Consider the following 27,798-nt stretch of genomic DNA (forward strand, 5'->3'; position numbering starts at 1 on the left):
TGAACACAGATAATTAAAGGGGCAAGGAGAGAAATGACAGCCAGTCATCTCAGGTCAAATCATCTTACAACCGCTGGACATCCCAGAATCCAAAGTCTTGAATCTGGCTTGTCTTGAACCCAATGTAAACAAAGGCAGACCCAACTCCCTGCAGGCCCCGCGCACCACCGTGCTCTCACGAAAGGATCACCACGCGCACATCTGGAAAGACGGAGGTCATTTTATTGGCTGTCCGGGAGAAGTTCATCACATAGGAGGCGAGGGCTGCCATGGGTGGCGACACGACACCTCGGCTAGGACTGAAGAGAAGGTGAAAGGTCCCGGAGGGGACAGGCCCACAAACCTGGGCTGCAGCCACCACCCCGCGTGACACAGGCCTGCATCACTCAGCGGCCGCCGTCTACTGCCCTGTCTTCCAGAAAAACAGCTCTTGAAAGTGTCACAAAATTAAACTAAGAATGAAAGCAGCATTTCCTCCGGCACACCAACACCCCGGCGTGGCCCACCAAGCCACATCTGGTCGCCCCCCCCTCTCTCTCCCTTGAAGATTTCTTCCCAGCTAACACAATGGCATGTCCATCTCAAATCTGAGTAGCAGAACAGTAATTGCACTTTCAGTCTGGCCACTAGTGCTGTGACCTTCAGGGAATGTGTTCCAAGAGCAGCAGACAGGAAATGTGGCATCCAGGTGGCCCCTTCACTATGGTGTTTGAAATCACGGACCCAGCACTTGCGTGGTGGCCTACAGGCAGCTCCTATGCTTCTGAGGCTCACCTCTTCCTCTGAGGGTCCCCCCTCCCCGAGGCCACCCCACAGAGTCCGCAGGCCCGAAAATGGCCATGTCTTCTTTCCTCCTCCTCCTGTCTAAGCTCTGCCTTCTGCCATCAGATTTCAAAAGTGGTCTGTGTCCCAGGCCCTAGGTTGCAATCTCTCCGGGGTAGTGGCACCCCCACTGCCCAGGGATGAGCCCTGAGGTCCCCGGGCAGCCACCTGGGTCACACAGAGCTGAGTTTCACCAGGCCTCGCACAGAGTCTTCGTGGAGAGAGTCCTGGCTGGCCAGGCCCAGGACGTGCATGGTGCGGCTGTGTGCCAGGGGGCTCCCCCCAGCCAGCCCCCGCCGTGGGGACGGCGCCTCATCCGGGGTCAGGAACTGGTGGCCCCCGGGCTCGTCCTTCAGTGGCAGAATGTCTGAGAGTGTGGCCTCGGTGGCAAGGTTGGGCATGGAGGAGGGCGGGGTGGGCTGGCCCAGGGTCAGGCTGGTGCACGGCGTGCCCAGACCCGGCTTCCCTGGCAGGTGCAGCTCGTCGCTGGTCAGGCTGGGCTCGCTCTGCAGCAGGGGCGTAGCTGCGGCCTGCAAAACGAATTTGGTGCTCTGAATGCACTGGTCTTGGTCGCACTGGAGAGCAGCAGGAATCAGCAGAGAGAAGGAGAGAGGCAAGAGGGGAAGGGCCGGGGGAGGCGGGGAAGGCAGGTGTGAGAAGAGAGAAACCATTAGTCAGGTGAGGACAGCATCCACAGCAGCCCAGGGGCGTCCTGGAGGGACCCCAACACCGGCAGATGCCAACGCCTGGCACGGGATCCATGGCTCCCTTTTAGTCCCTGTTCAGTCCCAAAGGCGCTATCAGGTCGTCATGCTTGTGGTCTTGGTCCTCACCTTAGAGGATGGGACTTCAAACACCTCTAGATGGGTGGGGTTGGGAGGGAGGGAGGAGAGTGGTGGAAGGGAAAACAAGGACGGGATGTATTGTACTCATAAACGGATGTGGTTACAGATAACAACAAAAACAAGTTCAAAGGTCTTGATGGGGGCCGGGAGTTTGGCCTAGTGGTAGAGTGCTTGCCTAGCATGCACGAAGACCTGGGTTCAATTCCTTGGTACCACATACCATTTTCAGAAAAAGCTGGAAATGATGTTGTGGCTCACGTGGTAGAGCTCTAGCCTTGAGAAAGCCCAAGGACAGTGCACAGGCCCTGAGTTCAAGCCCAGGACTGGCAAATAGATAGATAGATAGATAGATAGATAGATAGATAGATAGATAGATAGACAGATAGATAGATAGATAGATGATAGATAGAAAAGGTCTTGATGCTAGCATGAGCTCAAGGGCAAATGTGACGGCAGTTTCAGGGGGTACCTCGCTCTCTGTTGTACTTCATCCCAGTCAATCAAACCCCAACCCTCCTTAGCATTCATGTGGGCAGATAGCTGCAGCCGGGGTAGCGGGCGGGTCAGAGGGCTCCCAGCATCCTGCTGTCAACCCTTCCCTCCTGAGCTCTCATTTTCTACACCCAGTCCATGCAATTATCCAGCTCTAAGGCATCAGGAAATGACAAATTAGATTTGCTGTCTATGTGACCCGAAGAAACCCTTTGAATTGAGAAGTAATTGAAGTAATGGACAAATTCTATTTTCAGGATCTGCCCAGCTACTTCAAACCGTGCTCACAGGAGGCACTGACGTTAGGCCCAGGCGCAGGGACACTCAGGGCTTCTGTTGGGGGCCAAAACCAGTTCCCAAACTGTCTTATTTTCTTCCCTTTCTCTCCCCCTTCTGTTTCCCTCACCATTTCCTCCAAGTTCTACTTTTTCTTGTTCTTGTTTTGAAACAAGGTTTAGCGAAGCTGCCGAGGTTGCCTCAAACTTGCCATCCTCCGGTGTCTGCCTGCAGGAGGCCAGAAGGACAGGCACGCACCACCACGCTGGGCGGGCTAGTCACCTTGAGCTTGCCTCTCTTGTCTTCTTGGTCACTTCTTTCCTGTCTACACCTTCCTTCCAGCAGGGCTTAGGAGGATACCGCTGCCAGCAGCGGGCAGTGTGAATGTCCTCCTGCCTCTGGCGGACAGTCAGCTACAAACACTACCTTGTTGGCTTAACACGTGCATCTGCAGTGGCTAGGAAAGCGGGAGCGCCAGTCCCCTGTAGGGCAGGTGACCCCTGCCGAGGCCTCATTCCTCGTGTTTGGTTTTCATTTTCTCAGGGAGGCTCCTGTAGTATCACATGTGGCTTTGCACCCACACTCAATCACTGGGGCTTTAACACAGCTAGATGTACGGCTTGCTTCCAACTGCGCAAACGCAGGCTGGCCTCCTGGGTTAGGGCCCTGTTGAAAGGCTCTGTAGCTTATCGTAACATTTGAGGATATCAACGAAAAACAATACTGAGAGAAAAGTTTCGTTTCTGTCTACTCAGGAGACTGACATCTAAGCATCATAGTTCAAAGCCAGCCTGGGCAAAAAAGTCCATGAGAGACTCAGCTAATAACCAGCATAAAGCCAGAAGTGGAGGTGTGGCTCAAGTGGCAGCGCTCCAGGCTTGAGCAAAATATCAAGTACCTTGGTACTGCCCCCCTCCATATATAAGTCACTCCAAAGCTCTTTCCAAATGTTACTCTAATCACAACTTAATAGACCTCAAGCACTGACTACATGGATTGGTCTGCTGTCACCATACTAGGTGCCTGTCTCTCCGAGCGCAATTGCAGACACTTCTCTGGCTTTCAGGTGACAAACCTCCTTCCCATTCACCTCCTGTGAGCACAGGACCTGGAAACCTGAGGGTCTAAATCTGTGGCAAACCATGGCTTCAAAGATCATGTGACTTCTTCTAGGAAGAGTGCCTCACCTGGGGGCCACACCGCTGCAGGTGTTTATAGAAATCTGTTGGCTTGGGGGCAGGAGTGTGAGATCACAGGATCTCATCAGATGCTAAACCACCATTGTGCAATGGCTCCTCCCACTGAAAATAAACATTGTTTAATTTCTTTTTAGAAAAAAAAACGCACAGGAATCTGGGAAATATATTGTTTTTGAAGGCAGAGTTTCTCTACATTTTCTGCACTGCCAAAATCCGGAGATGATGAGTTAATGACTCTTTTCAGTGCTACTGTGGGGCTAGCCCATGACAAACATTCTCCTCATTTTTCTCGATGATTCTAGGCTTTGAACTCAGGGCCTCGCATTTGCTAGGCTGGTACACTACCACTGAACCACCCTTCCAGAACTTTTTTCTTTTTTGCATGGGTTATTTTGAGATGGTCTATCCTGTTTTTGGCCTGGGTATGAGCTTGAACTTATTTCTTTGGTATTATTGCTAATACCAATCAGATATCTGTCTTACTGAGCCTGAGGTGGGTTATTATTTTTTTGTCAGTTGTGGGGCTTGAACTCTAGGCCTGGGCACTGTCCCTGAGCTCTTCAGCTCAAGGCAACTGCCCTACCCTTTAAGCCACAGTGCTACTTCTAGTTTTCTAGTGGTTAATTGGAGATAAGAGTCTCATAGACTTTAGTGCCCAAACTGGCTTTGAAGCACAATCCTCAGATCTCAGCCTCCTGAGTAGCTAGGATTACAGGTGTGAGCCACAGCGCCTGGCTTTACCTTGAGTTTTAATCCTCCTGTTTCATGCTTCCATGCTGTGGCTGGGAGGGTACACACAGGCCCACATTTCCAGCTTCTTCCATTGAGTTGGAGTTGTGTTGACTTTTCCCCTGGCCTAATCTGAAACCACAACCCTACAGATCTTCGTCTCCTGAATAGTTAGGATTACAGTACACACCTCCAGTGTTCAGCTTCCCCGTCCCCCTTTAGGCTTTGTTACTATTTTTTGTATACTGGGTTTTGAACTCAGGGCTTTGTGCTTGTGAGGGAATCGTTCTATCACTTCAGCCTTAAGGTAAACTCTAGCCTTTTTGCTGTCATTATTTTCCAGACAGGGTCTCAGCTTTTGCTCAGGCTGGGCCTGGGCTTTGATCCTCCTACCTGTGCCTCCCAAGAAGCTGGGGTTATACATGTGCACCTCCACGCCAGACCCTCTCTTGTTTCTAATTCATGTGTTTTTCTTACTGATTTTTTAAACTTAAATTTCTATCCTGTCACTAATTCTCTTCCATTCTTTCCTTCCTTCACTTTCTCATCCACTTCCTCTTTTTCTGTCCATTTTCATCATTTTCCCCTTTTCTACTTGACACTTCCCTAGTATCCTGTGTATTTTTCACTCTCATTTTTCGCCAGTAGAGGGCAATACCACTGTTCATGGGCTGCTCAATTTCGTGGCTCTGGAAAGAGGCTAACACCCAGAATCCCTAGGCATGTTTTAATTTATTCCACCAGTTTCCAGGTTAACGGGAAAAAATAACCACCTAAATTATTTGCTAGATGTCCATGTACTATGAACAGCAAACGGAGAAGCACGCATTTTCATTTTCTCGATAACCTTTTAAAGGCCCACATTGATCGAACAGTAGATGGAATCCTATGACTTTGCCTTTTTTCTTGGTTAGAAACTGGTCAAATGCAGAACAGACTCAGAACAGCTGCTGATGTCCAGGGAGGGAGCCGTCTGTGGCAGAGCTTTCCGGTGGCAGCATGGAGATACCTGGGTGTCTGCCATGTTGGGCTCTTGCTCTCTTCCTTCAGCTAAGTCCCCAGGACCTGTGACTGCCCAAACAGAGCAACCACTTTTAACTTGCAAACAAGCTCATGGCTTCAAATATTCAGATGTCAGCATCAGTGCTCACAGCTGTGATTTTAAGAGGCTCAGAGAGAACATTCGCTTTTGTGTGTCCGCAGATTCTCACATAAAATTGCTTATTTTAGAATGACTGACTCTATCCAGGCTGACTTCTTGTATGAAACCTAGTGCTCAGATCAGCTTAAGCTGCTAAAAGCAAAAACAAGGGTTTTTCTTGGAAGTCTGTATGCAAAGAATGAATGAAACACTTCTTTTTTGTGCCAACTCTGTGAGAGGTCTTAGAATTAGCACTCATTTCTGTTTGGCCATGCTGCCCTGCCTTGGGGTCCACGGTTAAAGTTAAAGTGTACAAAAACACCACCGGCTTCTCACCAAGTCCTCTCAAAATGTAGAGGCCACCCGGGAGAGCAGCTTCTCTCTTATTTTACTTGGCAGTGCTATTTGAGTTTGCTCAAGTTAGTTTTTCCTACTGTATTTGACTTTTCAGATTATGTACAGACTGTTCTGGAATCCTAGTTTGATCCAACTTGCAGCTGTGGGGTTAGTCTTATTTTGATACTGGATTAAGGGGAGTATTAGCTTTCCACAACTGAGGTAAGGAACTTAGAAGGAGGAACAGTTTATCTGACTCATGGCTTCAGAAGCTGTAGCCTATGATGCTTGGGCCAGATGCTTGCTGCCTGTGGTGGCCCAGGATGTTAATAAGTTGGGGGTGCAGTGGTGGGGATGCCTGCTCATCTCATGGCAGCCACAAGGCCAAGAGAGAAAGGGACTGGGTCCCAGCGTCCACTCTGGAAGGTTCCACACCTTCCACGAGCAAGGTGAGTGAGGGGGGGCAGGAGAGATGTGAAATCTCAGGCTAAGTAAATGTGCTAAGTTATTATTGCTACTTTTTTGTGTACGCTGATACTGGGGTTTGAACCTAGGGTCTTTTCTGCTGTTAATTGGAGATGAGTCTCATGGACTTTAGTGCCCGGGCTGGCTTTGACCTGTGATCCTCAGATCTCAGCCTCCTGAGGATTACAGGCGTGAGCCACCTTGCCTGGCAAAAGCATTCTTTATATGCAGTCAACTCCATGTAAATATTTCATTATGGGAGGGGGTATGTGTAGAATTAAGAGCTGGGACTTGGGATAAAAATGCAAAGTCTTTAGGCAAAATGCCATAAGTACTCTGTCACTCAGTTTTTATTAATGTGCAAGAATGGAGGCAATTTTCTTACCAGCCTCTTTGGGTTTTTGTGAAGGCCGTCAGGCTTACAACAGCATTTGGTGTGGAAATGGTCTCCACTCCGTGGTGTGGGTGTGAGTAAAGCAGGAAGAGGAGAGTGGGCTGGGGGCTCTGCTGCACACGACCGCAGTCCTTTTAGCCTGGTCCTCAGCTGTCTCAGGAGCCCATGAAGAATCATGGAGACCATACGAGGCCCATTCTAGTGCAGACTGGCTTATACATTAACTGCAGAATGGAATGCTGTTGGCATGGTGGTACGACAGAAAGGGCTGGAAACACACCTGTCTAACAAACTGAAAAAGCCTTGAAGGTCAATCAATGTTCAGTGGAATTCCCTGTTGGGCATTGCTGGGAGGTGCTCAATTCCCCTGCTGGTGTTTCCAGGGCAGGGCTTCTGTCTGTCATGGGTGTGCTCTAGATGTTGGGGTCTCTTGGATTGAGGGAGATCTGAATCCCAGTCCAGGTGGTCCTCGCTCTGATCTTCTGGGCCAAGGGATTGTGATCTCATCCTTTCCCAAAAAATGAGCGAGTGTACCCAGGGCAGTGCTGGGGGGAGGGCGGCGCAGAAAGATTTCTCCTGAAAGAAGCAGATTGCCACGCTGGCTTTCCCTTAGCCAGGAGCATGGTAAGGCAGAAAGGGGATGGGGCTCCAGTCAGTGAGACTTTCCATGTCTATCTGTGCGCAAATGACTTAATTTATAATTGATCATGATTTCTATGTAATCATATGTGTGCTTAGGAATTCTTAGGGAGTTAGGAAAAACCCAAGCTACAAATCATTTCTAAAATGTAATTAAACTTTCATGAATGTTAAAATTTAACAATTAATGAGGTTGACATATTCACATGTCTCATACACATTAAACATTTATTAACTTGGATTTCATGTTCTCGAACTTGGGCATTTCTCCAGGCCTTCCAGTTCTTTGCTGTCCTGGCAAAGGACAGAGCATTTGCCTGTAGAGTCTCCAGATGAAATGACCATGACCTCTGTTGGCCACAGGTTAGTTTGGTCCTGTCAAGGTCATTCTTTCATGGGCCATGACAACATGGCCCATGAAAAACTCTTTTCCTTTACTTCTTTGTTCTGTATATAGGGTGGCTAAAGCTTACTGTTTACTGCCAGGGGAAACTGGAGGATGGGAGGAGTGAGGAGCCAGACGACTGTGCACAAACATTTGTTAGGAAGCTCCTAGGAGGGGAACTTCAACCTCTGTTCAGCTGAATGCTTAACAAGTACCTCCCGTGTGCCAGTCCTGGGTTATAACTGGTGAGGAGAAGCTCTAAGTCACTTCTCGCCACAGTCCAGGGTGGCAATGCCATTGCCTTCTGCATTTGACAGTTCTAGAATTAAGGAACCTATCTGGTTGTCACAGACTCAAGTGTCAGGTTCTCTGCTCAATCCCACTTCCCGCCATCTACCGTTCTCTGCTGTGCAAAGCTTTTCCTTCATTGGTCTTTCAGGAAAATCCCATTCTGCTGTCCTCACTAGCAGCCAATTAGACATGGAAACGCGAGTGGTGTGGTGGGTGCCTGCAGTTGGCAGAGGTGGATGCAGAGAAAGGAAAATAAGTGATAAATGCTAGACACTTGACAAGTGGAGTTACATCATCATTATTTCATTTCCTCATGAACACGGGCAGCACCTTCACTCCACCTAGCCATTTGCCAGGCTCCCTCTGCCCCCAGGAACATGAACAAAGAATTCCACATGCCGAAACAGGCTCCATTCACGGAGCAGTCACAAGCATCTCGCTCAGTCTGAGGCTGGGGGAGCAGATGCCCCTGGCACCCTCTCCCAAGGCTTCCATGCTCAAACCCTTGTCCGCACTGCGCCTTTTCTGCCTCTGTTTCTGCTGTCCTCTGTCTGCCTTCCGGCCCAGCACACCTCCCTCTGGGCCCTGCACAGACCACCCTGACCTACTGCCAGCCCATCTACTCTAAATGAAAATCTGAAGGTGGTATTTGCTGAGCTCTGCCGTGGCCCTGCCATTTGCAGAACAAAGCCCAGGCTTCTTTTCCTGCATCAGCTGCCCTGAATTTCTGTGTCCCTGTCCCCTCTCCTCTTCATCTCTCTCGGAATGCACCTGGCAGCCTCGTGATTCTACATTTGTTCTGCTTGGGCAGCCCTCCTGTCATAATTCTGGTGGTGAATGCCCTGCTCAGAAGAGGCCTACGGGAGGCCTTTAGGTCACTGAGGGCATGTCCTCAAGTAAGACTCTTCTTCTTCCCCACTTTTGGTTCTGGGTCTTCAAGATGAGCAATTTGCTCTGTGGTGTTATCTCCAACATTTCTACCTGGCTTCTCTACCAGAGTCCTGAAAACAGTATGTCCACCAGACATGGACTTAAACTTCTACACTGTGTACTAAAACCAAATCTTTCTTTTTTTAATTTTTTTTTGTCAGTAGTGGGGCTTGAACTTGGGGCCTGGGCACTGTCTCTGAGCTTTTTTGCTTACCACTTGGAGATACAGTACCACTTCTGGTTTTCTGGTATTTAACTGGAGATAAAGTCTCATGGACTTTCCTGCCCTGGTGGGCTTTGAACCATATCCTCAGATCTCAGCCTCCTGAGAAGCTAGGATTACAAGTGTGAGCCACTGGTGCCCAGCAAAACAAACCTTTCCTAAGTAAATAATGTCAGACATTTTATTATAGTGACAGAAAGCTCACTCCAGCTCTCACCTTTGGCACCTAATTTATTGTTACCTGTTAATATTTAGCTTGCACATCATCTCCTCCAGGAAGCTTTGTCTAAAACCTAAGGTATCTTTTCCCTCCCTTCCTCCCTCCCTCCCTCCCCTCCCCTCCTTCCTTTCTCCTTCCGAGAATTCACCGCCCACTCCTGTCTTACTTTATTCAAGTACCTGCTGCTGAGTCACTCTGACCTGTAATTCAGCTGATAAAAGATACTTTCTTTGTACCAGAGCAAAAAATGGATCCAAACTTTAGGAGAACGCGAAGGCTATGGCAGTCCTGGGCTAGAACTCAGGATTTGAGCACTGTCCTTGGACTTTCTCAAGGCTAGCACTCTACCATTTGAGCCATAGCAGCACTTCCAGTTTTTTTCTGTGTATGTGGTACCCAGGGCTTTGTGCATGCTAGGCGAGCACTCTACCATTAGGCCACGCTCCTGTCCCTATGGCTGTGGGGTTTTGTGGTTTTTTTCTTTTTTGCTCTTGTTGTCGCTGATCATCTATTAAATTCACCCACAGAACCTTATCTATCCCACAGCCTACTCTGGGTGCTGACCTAGCAGGACTCAGATGTCAGAGCTGAGATTCTGCTGGGCAGTGGAGGTGGAGGGACACTCTCTCCTCAGCTTCCACCTGTGAGGGTCAAAGCACGGCCCGTGGTGGGAAGCACACAGGCTGGACCCATCCCCCGCGTGACAGAGCAAATTATGTCATATTTCAAACCCTGTATTTCGTCTTGTATAAAATGGGATGACCGTAAAACGCTTCTTTCTGCATGGGTGACATGAGACGATGCTCGAGGTAGCAACACTGGGGACTTTTTGCTTAGTTCCCAGAGGCAGTGGCTCTCCAGCAAGGAAACAAGTCTAGCCAGCCAGCCTCACGATGCCTTGCTGGACACTGACCTACTCAGCTCTCTGACCTCTCTCAAGTGAGCGCGTGGCTCACTCCTGGGTCAGAGCACGCGTCAGCAGAAGAGAAGCCCTACCATGTCACTGTGGGACTGCGTGGCTCCGTACATGGTGATGCCGTTGGCGGGTGCGGCAGGCTGCGGGGTGTCGGGCTGGATGTACCCTCGTCTGTCAATGAGGCTGCACGCAAGGAGAAAATACAGGTGGGAGAGTGTGAGACCGCAGACGACCACAAAATGCCCATGTCTGGGTCCTCCCCCCTTTCTAGAATGGCCCCAACTCTGGTCTGCCCTTCAGTGACCTGTGGCACTGGCTGTCACCTTCCTCGGTCTCGATGTCTGCCACATCTGGTCACCTCTGCCTGCCATGGTCTGTCTCCTGCTTTCCTCTCCAGCCTCAAGCCCACATCTTATGATCCATGCATATGGCAAACCTGTTTTGAACACCGCTCAGGTTCCATCGGGGAATCGGAGCCGAGTCTGCCCCCCCCCCGGGTACTCTGTGTTTCATCTTTTCTATAGTTGTTCAAAGTCACATTTCCCCCCACACTCCTGTCCACCTGCCGTTGGCCTGAAGAGGCACACTGGGATCGAACCGTGTGAACAGGTGTGCTTGAAGCCCAGCCCAGTACATCCGGGGCAACGCCTTTGCAGATGGAATTTAGGGAAGGTAAGGTCAGCCAAAATTGGGGTAGGCCACAGGAGACTCATGTGGAGTCACACGGTGTGCCACGCCACACAGAGGCAGAGACTGGAGCAATGCAGCCTTGAACAATCCTGGCGCACCGAGGACTGTCCGCCATGCTCAGACGCCGGGAAGAGGCAGGGGGACCCCTCAGAGCTGCACTAGCGTGAAAGGCACTGATGAGGCCAGTGCTAAGACAGCCCTTTCCAGAATCTCCTGTCCACTGTGGGCCAGAACCCGTGGAAAGGGCCCAGCTGGGGGGAAGGGGGACCCCATAGCCCTTGCTGGGGTGGGGTGAAGGGATGGGTCTCATTCACTGAGATGATGGAATTGTAGGGTTCTCGTTCAGTAGCAGAGAAGGGACTAGACCTTCAAGTCTGCGAGGATAGCAGGGAGACACGGCCTCCGGGGACACAGCCTCAGCATCCATCTGTCTCTGTCTCCTGTCCTCAGGCTCCTGGGCCCTGCGAATGGGCCCCTTATCTCATCCGTCCTTTGCCTTTGTCCCTTCTCTCCCTCCTCTCTCCCCTGCTACTCCTCTGTCAAATCAGGGCCTCCCTGGTGACCCTGGTACCCTGTCTGTCAAGTCTCTGTCCTGCCCCTCATACCTTCCCCTCAACCCCCACTCATCATTAGAACCCATCACCCTGCCCCAGCCCCGAGGGTCCCAGCGGACGGTCACTGTGCACGATGTGCCCACGGACTGCGGGGCTCGCAAGATGGAACCTCCATGTGTACTCCACGCTGGCCCTCAGCCGCTCGCCCAGCAGAACTAGACCAACGCTGCCTTCCCAGGTTTGCATCCCTTCCCTCCACGCGTGTATGAGGACTCCTCCCCCAAACTTGGCTACTCCCGGGGGACTGGCACCCACCCCTCTGGTGACACTGCTCCGAGGCTGTGGCTCTCCGCGGGGACATGGAGACACGTTATCCCACACGAGCGTATCAGGGCACCATTTATCACACACCGGAGGCAAGTGAGGCCTACGACCCTAGCCATCAAGGAGGGTGGGAGCGTGAGGGAGGGACACGCGCAGGACTGGCAGAGCTACCCGGGAAGGCCTGGCGCGTGTGAGGTGGGCAGAGGGAGGGGATGATGAGAAGAGGACAGGGAGGAGGAGCAGAGATAAAGAAAATGCTGCCTCCTCTCACATCTTGGGGCAGAGAGGAGTGAGGACCGGGAGCCAGTCCTGCTCACTTTAACCACACAGCATTCCCTGTGCCCGCCTTCCTCTCCCCTGTGCCCGCCTGCTGGCGCCCCTTCCATGGAGCCCCAGCCCCAGCCGCCAACTCGGGAGCTGCTGGCTGCTCAGACATCTTCACACTTCAGTGGACCTCACTTTGTCTTTTTTGGCAATACTGGGATTTGAACTTGTGCTTGCTAGGCAGATACTCTACTTACTTGTGCCATGCCTCTAGCCCTTTTTATTTTAGTTCTCCTTCCCCCTTCCCTCTCTTTCTCTCTCTGTGTCTCTGTCTCTCTCTGTGTCTCTGACTCTGTCTTTCTGTCTGTCTGTCTGTCTCTGTCTCTCTCTGTCTCTGTCTCTGTCTCTCTCTCTCTCTCTATCTCTATCTCGCCCCAGGCTGGCTTTGGAAGGTTATATTTCTATCTATGCTTTCTGAGTGGCTGGATTACAGGCATGTGCCAGTATGTCTGTTTACCTTTTTACAAGCAGTTAAAGCAGTTCTAAGGAGAGGTCTTCCCTGAGAGGTAACTCAACTGTGACAAAATGTCTTTTTGGTTGTGATGAGTTCGATCTACAAATACACAAAGCTGAACTGGAATGGAAGCATGTCTCAAGTAATAAGAACTGAGAGTGAGAGGCCCTGAGTTCAAGCTCCAATACGGACATAAACATAAAGTGCATCTAAAACACACAGAGTAGGGCAAACACTAGCTGAATAAATGCCAACTACTTCCACGGTTAATATCATTATCTCCACAATGTCCCCCCTGCTTGGATTACTGCCTCCCCCTTCCTGCAGCTATTCAAGCTTTCCACCCTGGCCACTCAGGCTTCAGCAGCAGAGTCCACGGGTTTTAAATAGCTTTTTTTTCTATGCTCCCCACCCTGGCTCCTTTACTATGCTGACCTTAGCTCCTGGCTCATCACTGATGCCTGAAGTCATTCAATATTCAGTGGGGTCTCCTCATTCTGAGCATTAGGGAATTGTTCTTAATCCTGTCACAAATTTAGTCTGAGACCACAAAAGCTGTGCAGGAGAATCCAACACCATCAGACCTCTGTTCCACAGGGTTGGGTCCTCAGGACGTGAAGGTGGAGTTGGAGGTTGTGGGCCGGTGGGCTGTGCCGCCATGGGGCGCCCAGGTGGGCAGACCCTGTGCTAACACAGATGACACATCTGTTAGGTGCAGGATGCTATCTGGGTCTTACCTTGGAGAGATGGGCCCACACAAGGCAACACAGCAGTTGGTAAAGATATTTCCGTAGCTGTAGGGATTGTAATTTTCTTTACCTCTTTTGTTTGACCAGGATCCTTTGATCTGAAAGAAGAAAAGACAGACCAGTGACACACAAAGTCCTTCAGACCAATGCCATCAGCTGCCACCACAGAGAATGGAAATCACCTTTACTCATTTGCTTCCCAGGAGAAATGGAGGTAATTTTCTAGAAGAAAATAAGCATTTACCTCAAACTTAGAAACATCCTCAAACAGCAGCTTAGAGGAGGGACAGAAGTCATGTTGTTTGGGGTGATGAATCTATTTGTACTATGTGGACCAAAAGGTCCTCAAATGTACACCAATGACACATTTTCACACTCACAATAATTAAGTGGAGGGCAGCTGGAAAAGTGAGCATGGCTCCCGACTGCCAGTTTAGAAATAGAATCCACTCTCACAGTGCTGTGCAAGTTCTAATGCGTACAGTTACAAATCACATGAACTCTTTTGTGTATTTTATCTCTGCTAGTTCCTTTTCTGATTTTTTCTTTCCAGTAGCGGGAAATGCAGCCAGAGGCTTCACACCTGCTAGCAGAATACTCTATACACTCAAGCTATCCGCCCCATGCAATGTAACAGAATGTAACGTATGTAATGAGGTCTGGTTAACTTTGCAGGAGCTGGCCTTGACCTCACCATCTGCCTGTCTCTGCCTACCAAGCAGGTGGAATTACAGGCATGCACTACCATGCTCAGACACCACCACATTTTTCTCAGTTTTGTTTATGGTAAAATGATGTATTCTGAGACATTCAGTTTCTGCATTTGCTATAGCAGTTTCGACATATGTGGGACATTTCCCGGATATACAGCAATAGGACAATGTTTTCTTCCTCTCCTGTACCAGAATTAAATATAGGCAGATGGTCCTGGATACCAAGTTAAACTTTGGGTCAGGGCAATCACCCCCCCCAACTAAAAAGAGGTATTAAGTATTATAGGCAGATTCAGTCATAAATTACTCCAGTATGTCAGACAGCGAGGGCTCTCTTCATCAGACAAAATGCTGCAAGTAGCTCCCACAATTATTTAGTAGTAATAGAAAGACCTTCTCCTGGCCTGACTGGGTGTCCCCTGGCGAGTCTTAGCATCTCATGGCCAGAAATGCCCAGTGTGGCCAACATATAGGACACACAGGTAGGCTCCACTGCACAGTCACTGTCCCAAGAGCTCCCAGCTAGGTGAGCTCTCGGGGAGGCAGGCCCCTGGCCTCCTCTTCCTCCCCTCCACCCTCCCCACCTGTGCCCTGCAGTCAGGAACTTACATCTTCGTTGGTTGTCTGGTTGGAGCTGATCAAGTACGTATGGAATCCCGAGAGGCCAATGATGGACCAGACAGAGAAGAAGCACACCACGGCCTCCAGCACAGTGGGAGAGTCAAGGAGGCAGCTGGAGAGGAGCGGGCACCGCCTGCCCCCGGAGCTGAGACGACCAAGAGGCTCCCCTCCTCCTCGGCTCACTCTCAGGCTTCTGGCCTGGTCTAGCCTCCAGTCCGTTCTTGTTCTAGCCACGGGGGAGTCCTTCACGGAGTGAGGACGAGGGCAGATTTTCCCATCATCCTCCAGGCCATTCCTGCTCCACAAGTGACTCATGGGCTTCCCTAAACACTTTTTCTTTTCAGTGTGTGTGTGTGTGTGTGTGTGTGTGTGTGTGTGTGTGTGTGCGCGTGTGTGTGCACGCAGATACTAGTACTTGAACTCAGGGCTTCACACTATTGCTTAGCTTTTTTGCTCAAGCCTGGCATTCTATCCATTTGAGGCAAATTTCCACTTCTATCTTTTCATTGATTAACTGGAGATGAGAATCTCTCAGATTCATCTACTGGGCTGACCGCACGGAGATGCTTAGATCACAGCCTCCGGATAGCCGGATGACATGCATGGGTTCTTGCACTTTACTTTTTTTTTTGCCAGTCTTGGGGCTTGAACTCAGGGTCTGGGTGCTGCTGTCCCAGCCTCTTTGTGCTCAAGGCTAGTGCTCTACCATTTGAGCCACGGTGCCATTTCTGTTTTTTTTTAAATTTTTTTTCTGAGTAGTTTATTGGCTATGAGTCTCATGGAATTTTGTGCCATGGCTGGCTCTGAATATCAGTCCTCAGATCTCAGCCTGCTGAGTAGCGAGGATTACAGGTGTGAGCCACCAGCACTTGGCTACACTTTCTTCTTTTCAGTGATAGCCTTCTGCTTCCCACCCCGACCTTGCCCTCTCTCCTGCCCCGGGGGCGGGGTCAAGGACAGAGCTACCAAATCAGGAAGCACAAGGGTTTGAGCTGAAGCTTGGACCTTGGATGGAAGGACTCAATACTGACAGACACTCCAGCTTCTGAGGCAGAGAACTGCACTATGCACTCTGCAGTTCTCTCCAGCAGGACAGTGCTCAGAGCTTCTGCTTCCAGGGACTGTCTGTTTGGGGCTGAGGAGCAGAGGCCTGCACCTCTGAATCACACCGGCACTGGCATGAGAAAACCCCTTCTCAGGAGACCCCTCCCCAGCCGCTCAGCCAAATCTCTGGGTAGTGAGTGACTTTCTTTTTAGGATGGTAAGGGAAGTCATGCATGGCACAGGGAGTGTTTGCACCAAAGAAGAAATATCTGTCCTTCTTCAACTGCTGAGATTCACAACCAAGACTGGCCATCTGAAGGGCTGAATCTATCCAGCAGAAAAATGTCTTAGAAGACTCTATTTACAAGATACACATGCTCACAGGAAGAGCCCCATTCATCATGGGGCTGCTTTAAATACATAGCTTACGCTGTCCTAGCAATCAACTAACCATAGGCTAAAGAAAATCATCCTCTGGTGGTCCTCAGGCCCCCAAAGGTGGCAGCCATCTAGGCCAAGTTGTGAGACGTCACCACTGGTATTTCAGGTTGGAAACAATTTGTTTCTTTAATAAACAAAAATTAACCAACTATTGGCCAGGAGGTTGGTCTAGTAGTAGAGTGCTTGCCTAGCATGCATGAAGACCTGGGTTTGATTCCTTGGTACCACATACATAGAAAAAGCCAGAAGTGGTGCTGTGGCCCAAGTGGTAGAGCTCTAGCCTTAGAAAGCCCAAGGGCAGTGCTCAGGCCCTGAGTTCAAGGTCCAGAGCTGGCCAAAAAAAAATAGCCAACTATAACTGTGTATTGGCACCTGGTGATTTAAAATTTTCCAACAACTATAAGAAGACAAGAAATGTGATTGTTTTATCCAGAATGTAGAAGTTAAGACAATGAGGTGTTTTTTTTTCTTGTCAAATTGGCAGAAAAGACAAGACAAGTTAAGACCTGGCACTGGAATGGCTGTGGGGGCTGGGGAGAAGAAATTGGTATGGTGTCTTCTGAGGACCATTTGGTAGGTCTATCAACATTTAAAATATACAAACTTTCAACTCAGATTTTTTTTTTGCCAGTCCTGGGCTTGAGCTCAGGGCCTGAGCACTGTCCTTGGACTTTCTCAAGGCTAGAGCTCTACCACTTGAGCCTCAGCACCACTTCCGGCTTTTTTTCTATGTATGTGGTACCGAGGAATCGAACCTGGGTCTTCATGCATGCTAGGCAAGCACTTTAACCACTAGGCCAAACTCCCGGCCCTCAACTCAGATTTTACACCTATCAGTGTCAGAGAGATACTGACATTTCTTTACACAGAGCTAAATGAAAGAAAATTCAATACCTCACTTTCTGAACCAATAAAAAGATAATAAATCTAAACATCCCATCAAATGACTATGAATCAAATATAGTTAACAATACCTTGGAATTTTAGAAAGTGGTTAAGACAAAAAAAAGAATGAGATAGATCTGTATGGTGATATGGAAGTATCTCCAAGAAATGTAAAAAAAAATACTGAACTGTAAACAATGCAAAGATTAGGATCCTTTTTGGATACAGCCATACACAGAGGTGCAGAGGGGTGTGTGTGAACGCACACGTGCGTATCCTAGGACCATGGAGATAATCTGAAGGATCTGACACCTGCAAGGAATCCCTCAGGGTGGGACTGGATAATACTCCTGTTTTCACCATCACATTTCTATTGGAAAATTTGTATGACTTGCTCTCATATTAATGAGTGATGAATGAGTAAAAATCTCACACAAGCTCCCTGGGTTGCAATCTTTTGTGATCTGATCTGATGAGCCTTCTTCTCAACTGGTTAGGGGCACTGAGAAAGCATGCCATTCTGAGTGGAGCAGGGCTAGAGTTAGGAGAGCCTGGCTCTCCCTCAGGTGACACAACAGAGCTTCCTATAGGGTGAGACCTATCATTTTAGTTCAGGGGCAGCTGTGAGTGGTGTAAAGACCCCGTCCTTGTTTTCTGGGTTCTTGTGAGTGTCAACACTGCTAGGATGGTCTGTGCTGTCTTTATTGCTTTCCCAAGGTGCGGCCTAGTGGCCTCCTTTCTGTGAGCACTGGAGCCTTCTCCTGGATGCCATGAACCTGACAATGTATGTCAGGCCACGAGTGTCTGCCAGACGGGTAAGCATGGCAGTGAATGCAAACTGGAGATAAAGAGGCTTTTGCTGAGAGCCTCCACGAACACAGAATCAATTACCATCTGATTTACCAATCACAGAAAATCCCTATCATTTTGGGAGAGCGGAACAATAAGTCATGATTAAAAATGACTGTAATCCTTGTAATGGGACATTAATGCCACGTGATGCTAACATGATTGTGGATGGCTGGGGTTCCCCTCTCTGGGGTGTCCCTTTGGAGGTGCCAGCCTGTGATTCTCCCTGTATGTGTATAGAGGGTTTCAGCCCTGCGAATTCAAGGAAGCATCACCACGTGACTCCTTGGGCATTCGGGACCAGCAACCTGTGTTTCACCATCTATTCACCCACTTCCACTACCACCCATCCATTCTCACCAGTCTGAGAAACGTGGACCATGCCACTTAAAGAAGTGCATTTATGCACATGGGGTAGAATGTTCCACTACACGTGAAGTCCCCCCTGAGGAGCTTCAAGCAGGCACGTGAGGAACAGGCTGTCTCCCAAGGAGCCAGGCCAATGGGCCCTTGTGGTAGATTCCACAGCAATGTGGGTAAAGCATTCAGAGGAAGCCCACTGAAGCACATAATGGGTGAACATTTTTCTTTCAAGGCTGAGAGTGTGGCCTAGTGGTAGAGTGCTTGCCTAGCATGCATGAAGCCCTGGGTTCAATTCCTCGGTACCACATACACAGAAAAAGCCAGAAGTGGTGCTGTGGCTTAAGTGGCAAAGCTCTGGTCTTGAGCAAAATGTCCAAGGACAGTGCCCAGGCCCTGAGTTCAAGTCCCAGGACCGGACAAACAGAAACAATCAAAATACTATGATCCAGGCCATCTACCCTGTCTGGGAGGTGATCCTCATTGACACAAACAGCTTGAGGCCATCAAGGGAGCTCTAGTTGTAGAAATACCACACAGGTCACCTGCACTCCTGAAGGAATGCTGACCCCAGCCATCTCACCTTGTGAGGGCTGTCTGCTGGGCATCCACCTGTGATATGTATGGACCAGCCACCTGTCATAGGGAGAGCAGCCCCTGTTTCCATAATCACAACCAGAGCAGAGTGCATGCCATTCAATGCTGGCGTCCAAGGACAGGTAAGGAGTCCTGCTGCGGTCCCTGACTGAGGAACACTTCAGCGTAGACAAGGCCGCATGAGTCACGTGGAGATCCAAGTGTCTGGATCCTGTTTGTCACAAATGTGAACAGTATCATGAACCTATTATTATTATCATCGTGAATGTGAATATTCTCAAAATGTGAATGTCATCATGAACATATTATTATTATTATTGTTATCATAAATGTGAATATTATCCTGAACATGAATACTAGGGAATTGTTGGATTCTTCACAGAGTAAGAATAAGATTACACAGAAGAAAAGCTAACGACAGAGAGCGGGAAGGGAGGAGGAGGCCATGGGTCCTCAACACAGTACCAGGGCACCAGCCCCAGCATGAAAAAGGATATCTTGCAGGACTGTCCTTGAGGGCATTGAGGAATCCTGTTTGCTGGGAACCTGTGGGAACGAAACCACCATTTAGCATTCAGATACTCACTTCCCAGAGAGTCTCACATGAGAACTCTCGTCTGCATGAAAGGAGTAACGTCTAAGGATCAATGAAACAATTACATTGCCTGAGTGCAGTGGAATCCAGTTTCCTGATGTGACTGTGATTCCCCTGAACTTATTCAGTGAGAATATGGCAGAAACATAATTAGACCCAACATCTGCAAGGCATTTTTTTCAATAAAAGCAGATGGATGCCAGCATACTTCCCCATAAATTATGGTTCTGATTACTCTTTTGTTTCCCTCATTTTTAACAGGAAAACAAAATATTATATGCTATTTTTTTTCTTTCCTGTTTTCCCCAAATTTATTAACTTCTGACCCTAAAATTCCTATGAACTAGACTCTGTATGAAATAGACTCTTTTCTCTGCACCCAGAGTAAACAAAGTCGTAAAGCTGAAGTTTATGACTGACTCCTTTTGGGTTTAAGACTTATAATAGGAATTGTCTGTGCAAGAAAACATTTCCTCTAGAGCCTTTAGTAGAGATGCAGATGATGGAAAGCAATTTTTGTTTAATGCATGGGCATAGTTTTATGTCTCTAACACTAGTAACAATAAAACCCTGTTAGGAATCTTTTCTGGGGCATGAACTCAGGTAATACAGGGTCTTTTCCGTAGTTTTTTTTTGCTCAAGACTAGAGCTCTGCAACTTGAGCCACAGACCTACATGCACTTTTTGGTGGTTCACTGGAGATAACGAGAATCTCATGGATTTTCCTCCCTGGGCTGGCTTTGAACCGCGGTCCTCAGATCTCAGCCTCCTGAGTGGCTAGGATTATAGTCTTTGGAGGAAGTCTTGACACTGCCATCTTGAGGCCTCGTCCCTGTTCTTTAGGAAGCCACTGTGCTTCAGGGGCCAGATTGTCCTTCTGTAGCAGAGTATGAAGCACTGGGGCAGCTGCGCCTGCGTTAACCAGCTTGCTACAGGGCAGGAGTCAGAGAGCGGCAGGACCCCAGACTCCTCTGTGAGTTCCCATGACCGTGTGGTGAGGAGGGAGGCCGGCCTCCACCTCTGGACCTACTGCCCTACCTGAGGTGGGAGCACACACGTGGTGGGATGGAACAGGGCTGTGTGCAGAGCTGAGGAGGAAGATGGAGCTCTCGCCTTCCTCTCTAACTCCCAGAGGCCAGCAGGGCAGAGCCGGCATGGTCATGAGGTTGGGGGGTGGGAGACCAGAAGAAATCATTTCTCCTCATTCTCTGCTACCTTCACCTCTACTGCAGGTCTAAATGCTCTTTCTACTATAGAGAGAGTTATCCAGGATGCCTGCCCCCCTCTCTCCAGCCTCCTGTCATGGCCTCCACTCAGAGCCCACTTTCCCAGCAGAGAAGGCTCGGGTGACAGGTCTCCAGTGTTCTGCCTCTGTCCATTGCTTTCTCGCTCTGATGGGGACACCAAGGCCAGGCAAACTCTGCTTTCCTGAAAGCATTGTGGTGCCACAAGCTGGGGGACAGGATGCTCAGTGGGGCTTTGGAGATGGAGAACAAGGGGGAAGGAGAAGCACTTTCTGCTTTAGCTCGAGACTTTCAGGTATTTTCAGGCAGACAAATTCCCATTCTATTTTGTAGATTGGATAAATAATATTTAAGTTTAAATTCCAATAAACTCCAGTCTGCAGGAGACAAGGTGAGTGGGAATTTAGTGGCAGTGTACGTGGACTACACACCTCCCCATTGTGGTAGGCAGTGGGCCTCCCTACGTGTGGGACTGGGCATGTATGAACAAATGAGTGTCACATGGTAAGAGGTTTGTGAATGTCACTGTGTGTAGGTGGAAGAGCATGTGTGTGTGTGTGTTTCTGGAGTTCACACATGATTACGTGAGTGAAAACTGATCCGTGACATCCAGACATGGAAGGTGAGGTCCTAAGTATGATTGAATAGTATATGAGAGCTCAAAGAACGCTTTGAAAATGGCAAGGATGTAGGTCCGATACTACTTTTTAGAGTTATATGTACTCTGGTATTGATATTTACTCTCAGGTTGGGTCAACAATTGTTTCTTTGCAAATAACGTTTAATATTCTAGGATTTCTCTCTGATTGTTTTTTTTGTCTGTGAATCTAAAGAAAGGACCCTGGCTCCAATCTTACCATGTTGGGTTCCTAGAGAGTGGTGGAAAGGGGACAGCCCCAGTTGGGGCCACCACTGCTATGGGAAGCAAGCCAGGTCTCTCTGGGTGCATCCAGACGCCTGTCAGAGACTGGCCAGTACTAGCTAATGGGTAGTTGGTTACACTTCAGGAATGTGGACCAGAGGAAAGGCTGGCTTCTAACACAGGTTTAAAGGTCTGAATTTATAGTTCAAAGTCAATTAACTTCCTTCTGCTCACTTCCCATTGAAGGAAAGCAAAGGACCAGGAGACCAAAGAAAGTCAAATCTATGGCCTTCAGAATTGGGACTGAAAATACCATTTAAATTTTGCTTAGACAAATACATTAAGATCATTTACATCTAAATTAATTTTTAATGTGGTTAATTTTTTTACATGCTAGGGATAGTTAGCCCACATTCTTGCAGATAAATGGATATATCCGTATATGTACATTTTAAACATATAAAAGTATATACAAGAAAACCCATTCTTCACCCCCCCCCACTTTGCTTTCTAGGGAGAGTAACTTCCAGTATAAATAGATACCATATTAAGGAAAACAGGGTCTGCTATTAGTGGTTATTATCCCTTTGCACAGAATGTGAGGACGGATCTTTCAAGAGGATCCCTTAGCAGAACCACCCACTTGGATTGGTGACAGGCATTTCAAGGAAAAGTCCTGCTAGTGGAAGTGAACCCGGTCCAGGCGGGATCCTGGGGAAAGTGCTGGTAGAAGAAAGGGGTGGGGAAAGAGGGAGAGACAAGGAAGAGGCAGAGAGAAAGGGGGCAGGGAGAGTGAGAGGGACAAGGTGGAAAGAAAAGGAAGAGAGAGCCCGAAATGACCAAAATCGCAAATCAAAATTAAACCAGAAAAACCAAAGTCAGGTAAATGGTTACATACATAATCTGATTTGGTCAGCATACTTACGAAGGATGACGTGGGTGATAACGAATGCAAATATAAAGACTGTCAGAAAAGACAGGGATAAAATAAACATATAAAAAAATCTGTAGTTTCTTTTCCCCACACAGTTGCCTACCCAGGGACAGTGGTGATCAAACCGTTCTGAAACGAGAGGCAGAAAAGAAAAGTAGAAATCAATCAGTAATGTCTTTTTCACTTGGTGGAACCCTTCCCTCATTCTCTGAAAATGACAAAGTATTACCTTGTGCATTTCTAAGCTAACCACTCAGAGAAATGCTTATTAATATCCAAAAGTTTCAAGAATGTAATTAGTCTTCTAATACAACTTAGAGCTTTCAAAAAAAATTTAAAGTGTGCATTCTTCTTAAAGGGTCATTTAAAGAAACAGGGGTACAAATTAACATAAAAATCAGAAAGAAATATTCCATGTTTTTGTTTTTGCCAGTCCTGGGGCTTGAATGCAGGGCCTGGGCTCTGATGCTCAAGGCTAGCACTTTACCACTTGAGTCACAGCACCACTTCTAGCTTTTTCTGTTTATGTGGTACTGAGGAATGAAACCCAGGACTTCATGTATGCTTGGCAAGCACACTACCACTTAGCCACATTTTCAGCCCCTGCTTTCTTAGAAGAAATACCTGAGTGTTTATAGAGCAATCTCCTGCCCATCCCATGAGCTTTTTTTTTTGGGTATCAGTCCTGGGACTTGAATTCAGGGTCTGGTCTCTGTCCCTGAACTTTTTTTGCCCAAGCCTAACACTCTACCCCTTGAGCTGCAGCACTGCTTCCAGAATTTTCTGGATAGTTTATTGGAGAAAAGAGCATCACGGACTTTCTTTCCAGTGCATGGAGATCTGCTGTCACCAATGCAGCTGCTGTGGTGGGACAGAGGGAGGGTGTGACACACAGGTGGGTAGGGTGAGAATTATGCTGGAGTTCTCTGCATTTCCTTTTCAACTTTTCTGGGAACTTAAAACCATTCTAAAAAAAACAAAGTCTTTAAATATTAAAAAAACAAGTTGTGGACCTGCAAATAGTACAGGAGTGGTTCAGAAATGGGAAAGACGTCACAAAGCCACTTCCCTCCTTGATCTGACTGGAGAAAATGGGGATGAAAGTGGAGGTGGGCGAGTGTGTGCTCGGCTGCTGTCTGACATTGCGTGTGTGTGGATCTCCACACCAGTGTGGGGCTGAGCCGCCAGCTCCGGGGAAACGTCTCTCAGCTGAAGGTGACACAGGGACAGAAAGCATCGCCAGGGCCTGAGCGCCTGGGGTGCAGGGTTTGGGGCACATTTTTAACTCTGAAAGTTTCACAACAGCCAGGCAGCTGGGCTGTGCCTTTCCCAGGGAGCAGAGTGTCTGGGAGAGGACACGTGACAGATGATTGCAACCAGAGCAGAGTGGACATTTGGCTCCTCTCAGGCCTGGCCTGGAGGCCATTTCCATCTGAAACTTGTCCAGGTGAAAATCGTTTTATGGCTGACAAAATCTCACGAAAGCTGAGTTCTTCCAAGAAATGAGTCTCGTGTTCTCTGCTGACCGCTAAGTTCATGGTGACCACTGGGTCTGAGATTGCTGGGCGCCTAAATGGACCAGGCAAGTGTAGCCTTGAGGGCTGCCATTTTCACATGTCACGCATGCCTGGTCCCAGAACGATCTCCCATCACTCCGATACACTCGAACCTTTCTAGACTCCCAGCCAGACAGCTCCAGGCCAGACCCCACCCAACAACACTGACCCCATTCTTCCCCTCAGCCACAGCCAACCCATGAGCAAGGAAATCAGGTGATGTGTACTTGGTTTTGTCTGTGGAAGTACTGACTAGGCCTTAGGCCTGATAAAACCTCTGTGAGATGGCTAAGTCTGCCCATCACAGGGACATCCAGTCTGGTAGGGAGCTGTCCAAGGTCACACAGGTAAGGACAGCCCTGCTCCATCCATCTGTAGAACCAGAGTTCCTGACGGCTAATGCCACACTGCCTCTATGGAGTAGTTTCCACATACCTAGCACTGCTAGAAATACTAACAAAGAAATGGTTTCAGAGGCCCTTATCTTATTTGGAAGCTATATTCAGCCTCTAAAATCTTCTTGAGATGCAGGGAATGAAGTCCCAATAAGCTTAGTTTAGTTATTAAATCATCTATCACCATGGTCTGTGGCATCCAGTATATGTGCCAGTCCTGGGGCTTGAACTCAGGGCCTGGGTGCTGTCCCTGAGCTGCTTGTGCTTAAAGCTAATGCTCTACCACTTAAACCACAGCTCCAGTTCTGGCTTTTTTGGGGGGAGGGGTGGAGTTTATTGGAATCTCATGGACTTTCCTGCCTGGGCTGGCTATGAACTCAACTCCCGGCCTCCTGACTAGCTAGGATTGCAGGTGTGAGTCACTGGTGCTCCAGCACTCTTCCTTTATGGATCGAGATGAGTAGTGCAGGCCTGGAGGTTGGCTGGCCTAGGCCCAGAGCAGGCCAGTGCATGGACGATGAATGCAGCCGAGGCAGGAGGCCAAGCTGCTGCCAGGGTAGCTCTGACAGCAAGGCTATGCCAGGCAGGGCTGAGCTGGGGACAGAATGAGTGGACCTGGCTGACATAGGCTACAGTCCCAGGGGACCAAGGCAAAGCAGGAAATGGCTGCATGGTGACACTTGGAGCAGGGGAGGGAGGGTGCAAGGCCAACTGCGTGCAACTACATCTGAGAAGCTTGAAACAATTGTCATGTGAGTTAGTTTGCGTATTTTAGTTTGTATATGTTAGTTTGTAGAAACTATGTACTATGGGGGTTTGGTGTGTGTGTGTGTGTGTGTGTGTGTGTGTGTGTGTGTGTGTGTGTGTGTGTGTGCTAGTATCTTAAAAGAACACTTTGGAATTGTTGTCACACCTCTAGTCTCAAGTCTGCATCCTGCCAGAAGGGATTTTTTTGTTGGATGTGGGGCTTGAACTTTGGGCCTGGGTATTGTTCCTGAGCTCTTCAGCTCAAGCCTATGGCCCTTTCCCTAAAGCCACAGTGCCACTTCTTGTTTTCTGTTGGTTACTTGGAGATAAGAGTCTCACAGACTTTTGTGCTCGGGCTGACTTTGAACCATGATCCTCAGATCTCAGCCTCCTGAGTAGTTAGGATTACAGGCATGAGCCACCAGCACCCGCCTGGCTCAGAAGGGAGTATTTCTAGACTACAGCATTTCTTGGATTCCTTTCATGAGAAGGAATCAGATGCTGCCCTAGGATAGCTGAATGAAGGTATAGGAGTTCGGGTAAGGGATGGCTGGTCACCATGGAAGGTTCTCTCAAGTAGTTACTTTGCTAAAGCAATGAGTTTGCTGGACTTGGTTGCACATCCCTGTATCTTAGCACTTGGGAGGCAGAAGCAGGATGACCTGAAGTCTGAGGCCAGCCTAGGCTCCACTGGGAGATCTGGTCACAAACAAGCAAACAAAACCCAATCCCCCAAAACAAATAAAACACAAGATTAGTTATTTGGGGTCCCCTGACTACCTATCTCCTGTCACCCTGCAAAGATGTGAGGATTTCCTTTCCTTTCTCCCGAGGGAGGTGACTGACTCATGCAGGCGTGTGGGTGAGGACTGTGCTTGAGGGCCAAGAAGAGGCCCCGCTGGGCTGGGGCGGGAGGTGCAGGGAATGATGCCTGGATGAGACTGAGGGTCCGAGGCAGAGATGGTCTGCAAGAGCAGCGCACGCATCTGGCAGGTCCCCTCAAAGCTTTGGGGGTGCCTGAGAGGAACCCTGAAGTATCCGCCTTGAACCCAGCAGGGAAGGGAAGCTCCAGGCAGGGGAGCTATGCGCTTGTTTGGCGGATGCAGATTTTCCTGGCACTCCAGCCCTGAGAAGCTGCTGGGAGTGGAGAGGCTTCTACTTGACAGCACCGCTGATCCTCCACGGGCAGCCGAGGATACAGGCAGCCCCGTCAAAGCTGTTTTTGCTGGGCTCATAAATGGACTAAAATGAGGATAAAAATCAGGCACCCAGCCCCCTGCTCCTTTGGTCTGAGCAATTCTCAGAAGTGATTTTACAATCACCTCCAGGAGAGACAGGCTTTCCTAGAAGCATCCTATGCCCAGAGGAGCATCCCATGCCTTCTGCCTGGCAAAAGGTAAGTAAGCCTACTCCAAAGGAAGGAACAGCGAAAAGCTCCGAGACACCCTCCAGACAGGAGTGACTGGCTTGGCCATGCAGGTAGAGACTGAGCTAGAGGTCACCAGCCATGCCCTCCAGACCTCTTGTTCTCACTTCCGCTTCCCTACGTAAAATGACGGCAAAAGTATGTGCCCCTGCAGATGGCTGAGGACTGGAGATGAGCAGAAACGCTGTCTGCCTGTGGCTGCCACTAACTCTCCTCTTGTCTGTTTATTTGGTGTATGGGGACCAGTGGCTGGACCTGACTGTGGAACTTGAGTGTGGGCCTGATGCTTCAAGACCTGGTGACAAAGTGAGAACTTTGCTCCCCCAGAGCTGGTCCTCAGCTGTGTGGCCCTGGGCTGAGTCCATTTTCTTCTCCTCTCATGAAGGAAAAACTCTGCTTCTGGGTCTAAAGAAGTGGCGGAGAGTGACTACCACTGGACAGTGACCGAAAAAGAAATACAGGGAAATACAGAGAGAAGAGTGCTCACGAAAATTATGCTTAAGGGTATCAGAGAAACAAAGAAGTATTCGGAAAAATGTTGAGAGTTTGGAACCTCCTAGAAGGTTCTGGCATGGGCCCTGGAAGGGGGTGCCAGGTACAAATCACATCCGGGTGGTCTGGATTTTCTGTGCGGAGGCTCCGGGCACAGCCAGCAACAATCCTAAACTCTGCTCTCCAAGAGGATTCTGAGACTCCCGTGAAATGCACAATTGAAGTTTAAAACAAATTTAAATGTTAATTACATTCTAATTAAGTCAAGTGTTTTTAAAGGTTTGAAGTGGAAAATTACTTTTCTTTAAGCCTCAAGCCTTTGTACCCTACAAACTGTAGAATTCTTTCTTATAAAGTATTTCATTTGTTTGAGGACAAAACGTTGAGGTACAGTGAGTGATTCACTTGTCACCTGCCTTGTATGGTCTCCACATAGTTCATGATGGAATATTTTAAAAATGAAGCTAGCTCAGGGATTCAGGGACCAAGTCCTTAGTCGCCATTGAACTCATGCTACTCACTGTCCTTGTGCAAGACCCAAGCCGGATGCTCTGTCCAGTCTTCACTTCACCTGCTTTCCCTGCAGCCTCTGCCTGCTTTCAGCCCATCATGGAGCCCAGCCTGCCACATACCAAGCTT

General features: G+C 48.8%; 1 protein-coding gene across 2 annotated transcripts in view; it reads right to left on the reverse strand.

The window, feature by feature from the left end:
- Positions 1–200: 200 nt before the first annotated feature.
- Positions 201–27,798, reverse strand: part of Zdhhc14 (zDHHC palmitoyltransferase 14) — a 188,154-nt gene continuing 160,556 nt past the window's right edge. Inside the window, exons 4-9 of one of the 2 annotated variants that reach the window (XM_090337911.1) lie at positions 22,535–22,672; positions 19,406–19,454; positions 14,721–14,823; positions 13,387–13,496; positions 10,384–10,486; positions 201–1,352 (exon numbers count right to left, since the gene is read on the reverse strand). In XM_090337911.1, coding sequence (XP_090194037.1) covers positions 996–1,352; positions 10,384–10,486; positions 13,387–13,496; positions 14,721–14,823; positions 19,406–19,454; positions 22,535–22,672 — 860 coding nt within the window. In that variant the 3' untranslated portion in view covers positions 201–995. Of the gene's footprint in view, positions 1,398–10,383; positions 10,487–13,386; positions 13,497–14,720; positions 14,824–19,405; positions 19,455–22,534; positions 22,673–27,798 lie in introns of both variants that reach the window. The other variant, XM_090337910.1, reaches the window with a different exon arrangement.

The sequence above is a fragment of the Megascapheus bottae genome, chromosome 8 (genome assembly GCF_031878675.1).
Source record: "Megascapheus bottae isolate mThoBot1 chromosome 8, mThoBot2.hap1, whole genome shotgun sequence".
NCBI classification, from domain to species: Eukaryota; Metazoa; Chordata; class Mammalia; order Rodentia; family Geomyidae; genus Megascapheus; species Megascapheus bottae.